The 9,160-nt window shown below is 39.0% G+C and overlaps 1 protein-coding gene across 2 annotated transcripts; it reads left to right on the top strand.

Moving 5' to 3' along the window:
* Positions 1–3,953: 3,953 nt before the first annotated feature.
* LOC134790486 (uncharacterized) lies at positions 3,954–7,620 on the top strand. Of its 2 annotated transcripts, none has more exons than XM_063761295.1 (2): positions 3,954–4,208; positions 6,797–7,620. In XM_063761295.1, exon 2 carries the CDS (start codon positions 6,803–6,805, stop codon positions 7,298–7,300), a length of 498 nt encoding a protein of 165 aa, XP_063617365.1. In that variant the 5' UTR covers positions 3,954–4,208; positions 6,797–6,802; the 3' UTR covers positions 7,301–7,620. The 2 variants fall into 2 exon arrangements, with proteins under 2 accessions (XP_063617365.1, XP_063617364.1); XM_063761294.1 differs by lacking the exon at positions 3,954–4,208 and adding an exon at positions 6,408–6,613.
* Positions 7,621–9,160: the final 1,540 nt, after the last annotated feature.

Below are 9,160 nucleotides of genomic sequence, written 5' to 3'. Positions count from 1 at the left end.
ATTTAATAACATACATTTGGTTTGATTTTGTTTGATATTTTACATTTAATATTTGCTTCGGGTTGGTGTGGTGAAAAATTTTGTGTTTCACTCGGGGGCAAATTTTGTTTAACCCTCGTGCTTTCGAAACCCTCGCAACGCTCAAGATTTTTTCGCTTGCTCGGGTATAAATATTAGCACGAGCGGTTAAACAACAACTTTGCCCCCTTGTAAAACAAATAACTATTTCAAATAATTGCAATAGTAGTAAATGAAAAGCGTGCATCCATGCAGCTCAAATTCGTGACTACGCCGATAATTAGCGGATTGAGCGTTATCATTTTGCATAGGTAATGACCTCCAGTAATACTGTGTGCGTGTAGATACCGCATTTATAATTAATTTTATCAATGTCTCAACGCGGTCCGGTGTCATAAGGTGTACTTTCCACAAGGTGTTCCATTGATCCCGAGAGCGCTCGGTTAAGAACCAGCAGGTGCATTATGGATGGCTTTATCCACGAGATAAAAATAAGTTTCGCTTTTTAAGAGGATAGAGGACGACCGCTTCTCCATAAAAACGTAGTCCCCACTTTCCTTCCTGGATAATGAGTTTATGGATAATATTCATACACAATTTATTGTATAATGACCATAGCTATGCCCCTCCGTATGACTTTTTTAGATTTTTTGATTACTGTAAAGGTCAGGAGCAAAAAACAAATTCCAGCATAATAGTACGAATTACCTTGTCGCACGTGTATTGTACGTTTTACAGTACATATGGTCCTTTAAATTTTCGACATAGGCACGTATTGTGCGCTCTAGGGCGGTAAAGTAGTACCATATGTACTGTATCCAATGACCTTTTATTTATGTAGACGTGTGACGTTCATAGTTGACAAAATTAAAAATTGATCCAACGATTTTGACAGCTTGACAGGTTGGCGTCACCCATACGCCTAACTAAATATAGGTTCCGGAACCTATATTTAATGGCTCACAATCGTGCGCCTGGTACCATATCTACCTCAATTTACTTACATCTATGACTGTATCTAATAGTTATTTACGATACAAGTGCGGAAAAGAGAAAATTCGAAACGAGTGGCGATAAATTAAAACACGACCGAAGGGAGTGTTTTAAATCGACACGAGTTGCGAATTACCTATTCGCACGTGTATCGTACAACGTTTAACAGTACATATGGCCCTTTAAACTTTTGACATACGCACGGAAAGTGCTCTTTCCCGCACTAGTGCGGGAAAGTAGGGCCATATGTACTGTAAAGTTCTTTAAAAGCTCCTATCTCCTATAATAATTAAAAAATCGGCCTCTACTTAATTTACATCAAATTGCAGGAAAATATTTTCTATAATGTTAATAACTTAATATCCAGAGAGAAAAATGGGACTACGTTTGTATACTTTTAAAAACGGTAGTCAACTTTCATCTTAACAGTCTTAACACCACCTTATTGAAAGCTTAGAGACATACATTATCACGCTGTCACGTATAGACTCCTAACTACCATCATATCTGTACCGTTCCGTCGGCGTCAAAGATATATTTTGGTACATTTTTCGCCTTATCACAAAGGAGTGAAGTGCAAAAGTGTAAAATATCTTTGACGTCGACTGCACAAGCGTGACTCTGTAATAACTATGCGTAATTAAAAATCATCGTTTTCTCCCGCGAATCCTTCGACTGTGGAATAAATTCTATGGCAAGGTTTTGCTTAGTTTAGACACTAAGGTAACATTTAATAGGAGTGTACAGATTTACGAATTGTCAACAACGCTCATTAAATTAAATTTAATAGCCCTTGAGTGTACCGCTTACCAGTGACTCTAAACTGAAATAAATGTCATATACTAAAGAAAAAGTGATATTATATCCTTTTGTTTTCGCCTACCAAGACTTGCCTTTTTTATTTCACATGTAGGTATTTCAGTTTATAATTTATACACCAATGGGTAGCAGTATCACTAAATGAGGTAAACTTATTCAAATAATTCAAACATTTTATTTTGTATTTAAACAATTCTTCTTGGTCAATAAATAATTTTTACTTTTACTTTACTTTCCTACTTCAAGTACCCAAGCAGAAACGTCTGCGAACGATGCCATTAAGCTTACTACAAGTAAGCCAAACTTTTCCTGGGTTACACCGAGTACCTGCTCATATCCCCATTTGTCCCCATAATGTGTATTCATTATGAATCATTCCCATATGTTCCCACCTCATGTATGGCGGCGGTCACGCAGGGCGGGGATGGAAATAAACCAAAAAACTGTATATTCCGAATAATGGGGAAGAGGTGTCCATTATTAGGGATTACATATACCTACGTATTTAAGTTAGCTGCTTGGTAGCAATTTAACAAATCACAATTTTTTCAAGTCAGGCAATGTTTAACAAATTTTCTGTAAGTACTTTTACTACATATTCCGCCTGAGATATACCAGGACCAGGACAATATATGTGCTGTAGTCAGTTAGATAAGGGATTAATACCTAAATTCCGGCATGGGAATTCACGATTACGCATGTTCTGACCCGCTTGCGCGGCCCATTTCTACACGGGTAACAAACCCATGAGTCACCCCGTCCGCCGCTGCAATTTTGGCCACAGTTTAGTCTGACGGGCATCTCCGTTGTCACTCAGCGATTAACGTGTTGGCCCCCGGCCAAAGCCTGTACTTACTTGTATATACCGTCCCTTTGTTTATAGACTTTGTGACATGTATTTTCACATACTACGTGGGTTTTCCTCCGGCGACGCGGTTGCCAGTATGTTGAAGTACTTGCGCCTGCATTAAATTAGGTCTGCATAAAAATAAAAAGAATAGGTAAGTATGGGAACTTTTCAGTGTAAGTTAAGTACCTACTTAGGTATTTTATTATTGTGCCAAATATCAAATATGATACATACAGCAAGTAACAAAAAAGTGAGGATCCGCTTAAGGGCACATTCGGTATCGTGTTCTGATTAGGAAAAAGTAGAAGAGAAATTTTTTGAAGCGAATAAATTCTGGCCTTTGTATGGAGGGTTGGCCGACTTGGACGACCTCGCCCATAAAAAAAATTGTTTTTAGGGTCAAAAAAAAAATTCTTCTAATTTTTCCGAATCAGAACACCATATTGAATATATGCCCTTTAACGACCGGTCTGGTCTAGTGGATAGTGACCCTGTCTGCTAAGCCGATGGTCCTGGGTTCGAATCCCAGTAAGGGCATTTATTTGTGTGATGAACACTAATATTTGTTCCTGAGTCATGGTTGTTTTCTATGTATATAAGTATGTATTTATCTATACAAGTATGTATATCGTCGACTAGTACCCATAGTACAAGCTTTGCTTAGTTTGGGGCTAGGTTTGATCTGTGTAAGATGTCCCCAATATTTATTTATTTATTTATTTGTTTACATATATATATAATATGATACACTAGGATACAATATTTCACTAAATATTGAAAGATGAGCTGGCAAACTAGAAACAAAATGATAAGCTGATAAGTTCTATGTCACGCAACATAGATAGATAATTTTGCAAAAGATTAGAAGCTAGGTAAATAGGCACCGACTAAAAACGCAAGATCTTATAAATTATAAAGTAAAATTGTGTGTCAGTTATTGTTTTACATTATTGCGTCATTGCACATTGAATTGCAAGTCGTTTATTATTGAATTTACAGACTGTGCATTATAATAATGTCATGTTAAATTTACTTGTTGATTTGATTAAGGCAATTGCATAAGTAGAATTAATGCAGTATTATACTAATATAAGCCTTGTTATACATAGTTAATGGAGTCAAGATATTGGTACCTTAATTGCAGAGCAGTAATGTTGGATATTGGTAGGTAATTAAAATTGTTTTTTTACATAAATGTTAAACTATGTATGCTTGCATATGCCTATATACAGAATCAACAGGTAGGTATATATAATAATATAAAATTTTCTTTTCAGTGAGGTAAGTACTCAGCTGAACAAAGGAAGGATCTAAATAATTAGGTGCGGACAAAAATAGTCTGTGCGTAGTCGGGCCCTGGCCAGATGACGTCACGGCCAGGGCCGGCGGCGGGGCAAGACGGGCCCCGCGCCAGTGCCGCGCGCGCCGCCCGCCTGGTCGCACGTACCGCTGCAGCCACCCAGCGCCAGTCTCGCCCACCACTCCACCCCCCCTGCCGGCTGCCTACGCGCTCCCGAACAAACAGACGGTGAGTATTTGAGAACCTATCTATCTCCCCGCCTCGCATGCTTTCCTAATCTACACGTCACATATGCGCTAGGAAAGTTATTGTCCAACTGCAGCGACCGATGCACCGAGGTGACAAGCCGTTGCAGATTTCTCCTCCCGGCTCTGATATCAGGGTGCAGCGATCCCACCTAACGTCACACATATCTATTATTAGTATGTAATTGCACTTTTTATTGTTAATTGGACCGTAGTTTTCTTGTATCGAAGAGCGAGTCAACCTTGGCGCATCGTGCATTGCAGCGGGGACCTTGCAAGTCACGCGTCACACTAACCTCGCCTCACGCCGTGCTCGTACCTTTACCGCGTTTTCGTACGATAACGTTTCCAAGACGATTCGTATTCTGCGTACGCTTTCCATTGCTCCGCTCATTCATAGGGCGCAGCGTCTAACAAGGCTGTTCATAGGATTGGCCCGCAATGGATACAAAATTATTTCGTAAAGTCGCGTAGTAAAAACGACTTGGTAAGGGCTTGTGTTGATAGACGCGTTTGACGGAGCGGACGCAAACAGCTGACCGATGACGACGTATTTCTTTTTGATAGATAAAGGTAAACGACGCGGTTGATCAAGGACGACCGATCATTATTGAATGGTATTTCCCGTTTAGTGCTAAACTAACTTATTTACTAATGATTCGGCCAAACGACGTCATTACTAAAGGTATTGTGTTAATCGAATCGGTCGTTTGAATATGTAAGTTAATTCTTTACCAAATCAGGTACCTAATACGGGTAAGTATAAGGTATTGAGGCGTGCGTGCACAGTACGCATACCTACCTACATATGTACAAGGGGCCTCGGCGTTTCCCGAGTTATCGCGCTGGAAAAACACGCCATACTTTATCGCAGCCGTGCTCACAATCTGCAGTGCAATTCAGCGAGTAGAACTTCAACGCAACCGCAACGTTTCACTATCACTAAATAGAATGTTTACTCGTTTTGTTTATACGTGTAACCCGCTGTAGTTGTAATAAAGTTTTGTTGCAGTGCATTTATGCATGGTTAGCAACACATACGTGAACAGATAGGCGTTGCAGTATCATCCGCTCGCCTTCACCGGCGCCGGCGCTTTTATTGCATATGCTTCATTTAGGGCACGACACTGAGCGACTTGCGACGGTGGCAGCGATAACCATAGGTTGGAGTGAGACACAGCGATCGGACCTTTCGTTCCCACCTATATGGTTGTCGCTGCCGCCGTCGCAAGTCGCTCAATGTCGTGGCCGAGCGTCATTTAGGGCACGGGACCAAAACGATAAAATCGAAAGGAGATCGTCGGCTTTTCCTCTCACCGTGTTACCAAATGCACCGCACCCGCTCCAGTTTACATTACTTTCTTGCCTTGATTGAACCTAAATTATCATCTTTATATGAGTTTGAGTTGTAAAACGGTAGATTTCAAGTAAGAATTCAGTATTAAGAATATTATGTCTAATGATAATGACTAACTACTGTACTCGTATTAACGAGAGTAACGTATTTTACTTTTGGCATTTTAAAGTATTATAATTTAACTTTCGTTATGAGTTTGTTGTATGTGGTTTTCAAGTGACGCATGAAAAATGTTTTTATTTTCTACTTATTTTGAAACATACACATCAACATTATACATCAAGTAAACATGTAGAATGGAATGGATCTATTTACTCATTCGTTTACTGTATTCGTAATTGACGCTGAGGCCCGGGTTGTGTATATTTTTCACCTCGAGTTGGCATTGAACGTGGTCCACAAAACCGGTAGGTCGCGGTTACCCTTCGCCGAACATTGAGAGACGCGCTTACCGTCTGTTGCGACTCAATCAATACACTTCAATACTGCACTTATAATTTAGGTAAATGAATAACGTATATGCCAAAATAATAGAACACTACAAAATTCACTGGTTCGCTTTCAAAAATAAGTCAGATTGAACATGACCAAAGCACGGGTAGTTTGTATACGTCATAAGAACCTACAATAATTATTTGTTTTAGAAGGGGGGAAAGAGGATATTTAACTTCTCGTCCTAAAACCCGTTATTATTCAGTTCCATCAGATTCTCCAGAATCGTATCAAGTGGACCCACTGACACAGTACGACCGTACTGTGTCACCTATTCAGTACAATTATACGAGTAGGTAGTTTAGTTAGGTAGGTCGTATCATGACGCTACCAGTCACAAGCGTGACGTACTGTCATCAAGCTGTTCGCGGTAAACGGCGCAAGCCTGTAGGTTGGCAATCCTCGCCCACTTGAAGCGCCCGATAGTGGTCACCCGTGTAGCCCCGCGCGCGACATTGACACACATACTGTGGCCAAAGATTCACGTTACAACTTAGCACTGCCACTGGGCTAGCGACATTATGAAACCACTTGTTCTTGTAGGTATTGCTCCGCATCTGTAATGTTCTTTCCTCGTTATATTTTTCCGCAATTCAATTCAATGTGGCTATGGTTTTTACGTCATTAACCGATTATGTAGCATTGAAATGATTAGGTTGACATGTTTACATGAACACCTATGAACATGTTTAAATAATTGTGTCAATTTTTTTTTATTACAGAGTGAAATGGTGAGGAAATACGAAAGAATGAGCGGCCGCCAGTCTTGGAACGAAGCCGACATGGCGAGGGCTGTAGCAGCTGTAGTGTCAGGGAAGATGGGGTACAAACTGGCCGCCAGGACGTTCCACATACCGCGCTCGACCCTACAGCGGCGCGCCAGCAAGATACGGTACCAGCAGCCCGACGACCCCAAGCCCATCATGGGCCACTACAGGCGCGTTTTCACGGAAAGCCAAGAGAAAGATTTAGTTGGCTACATCAAGAGTATGGAGCAGTACTTCATGGGCGTATCTCGCCGAGACATCAGGGAGCTCGCGTACCAATATGCTGAAGACAACCACTTGAATCATCCCTTCGATACCAACTCGAGAATGGCCGGCGAGGACTGGGTCAGGAATTTCCTTAAAAGGAATCCCGAGCTGATGCACAAATCGGAAAAGGACTTTGAACTGGAGCCGGTGAACTTCGACCAATTCTATCACTTCATGGTTCAGTTCTCATGATTAGTGGTTTACGATGACATTATTCATATACAATAGAAAGACCTCGTCTGAAAAACTGTAAACTATAAGAACCTTCAAGGTAATACGGAGACGTTACTATGCCGCTCAAACCAATGTATAGTGCCATGGCCAAGAAATTAAAGCATTGCAAACCATGGCCAAAGATTTGACTAATGAAAAAACCAAGAGGGGAGTTTATAAAAATCTATTTTTAATTAAATGTAGGGAACAAATTAACAAAGCTCAAAAATAGAGGAAAGTTTTACAAGACACCTATGGTAGATATTTAACAAAACCGTGTTCTTTATTTATTCTTTATTCTTTATTCAAACACTATGTATAAGTTTACAGCTCAAGCCAAGGCACTTATACTGTTAATTAGGTACATATATGTTGTCAGTATCAGTCAGTATCATAAAATTAGTAGGTACACTTATTGTATTACACACTTATCTTTATAATTGAACATACATATTATGTATTACTAAGTTACATAGAGATAAAAAAAAGAATCTGATATTAAATAACATAGGTAGAGTTTAAAAAAATCCTGATACTACGTTGTAGGGACGGCCACTTGTCTGCGAATATGTCTGCGTTTTGGACTGTAGCTATGAAGTTATTTAGTAATTCTATTGCTCGGTACGTGGGTGCGTTTGAACCGTGATAGGTGCGAACATTTGGATATGCAAAAAGGTTTCTGGCTCTACGTGCGCTAGATACTACTTATTTTTAATGCTATGATTGTACTTATCGTTTTAATGGAATCAAACCATCCGTTAATTCTTAATTTATAGTTTAAAATTCTGTTATTTAATAGTAAATTTTATCTTGCTAAGTTAAGGGCTGTGATAATAAGGGAAATGTATATTTGTGGAACATATCAAGATATAGAGGTGTTGTGTAGGTTTAGAAGGGTTAATGGAACGGGAAAGGATTGTTAAAAATCTCACATGCCAAGCATGACTTAATGATATAGATAAGGGTCCAGCGAACTATTAAGGAAAGCTAGTTAAGTTATCAAATATCCTTTGGAATGATAACGTGGATTGTTTAAGCGAACTTTTTATTAAATCGAACTCTAGTAACAGTTCTTAGCCGAAAATTATTCAGTCAGGACAAATAGGCATACTCGTAATACGTAATGCAAGACAAATCAAGCGTGAAATAAGAAAATAAATATCAGTATATATTTTAGTACCCATGTGAATCTACAAGTGAAATTATTGTTCCTCATAAATATCTTGATTGTATCATAGCTCGTTCGTTCAATCCAAATACGCGCGCAGCCGTACTTCGGCGGCGCAGGTATCGACTAATGTGATAATCGGTGATTGGTGATATTAGTGGAAAAAAGATAATTACAGATCAGACTAACTTTTTAAACATTGTTCTTTAAATTAAAAACGAAATATTTATTGTATAATTATAAGACATTAAGTACCTTATATTTTTTGTCGTTACCTGATTTAAGTTTTGATCTCTTAAGTTAGTTTAGGCTCTAGATTATTTATTTAGCCTCACAAATAAAAAAAATGTTGAAGAGGTTTATATGGGACCGCAGTCACCTACCTACATGTATGCCAAACCTGTTGATGATTTGAGATTTATTTTAAATTATTTCTTAAGTACTTAATATTAGTGTAACTATACGTTCAATAAATATTTTAAACTTTACAATGGTTTCATTATTTCAAGCATTTCAAAAGGATAACCGATGCTTAAATGTGGTTAGCGTCAAGCTGTAAAGTCCTAAAGGTACGCAATATCACAATCAACTGTTAGCAAACAAAGATGATAGGAATTTGAAAAACCTAAACCTCATAAAAACACAAAATATTACAGGCCATGCCACTCGCC

This window comes from Cydia splendana, chromosome 5, assembly GCF_910591565.1.
Source record: "Cydia splendana chromosome 5, ilCydSple1.2, whole genome shotgun sequence".
Lineage (NCBI taxonomy): Eukaryota > Metazoa > Arthropoda > Insecta > Lepidoptera > Tortricidae > Cydia > Cydia splendana.
The sequence above is the reverse complement of the archived record's forward strand: the minus strand, read 5'-3'. Positions and strand labels throughout refer to the sequence as shown.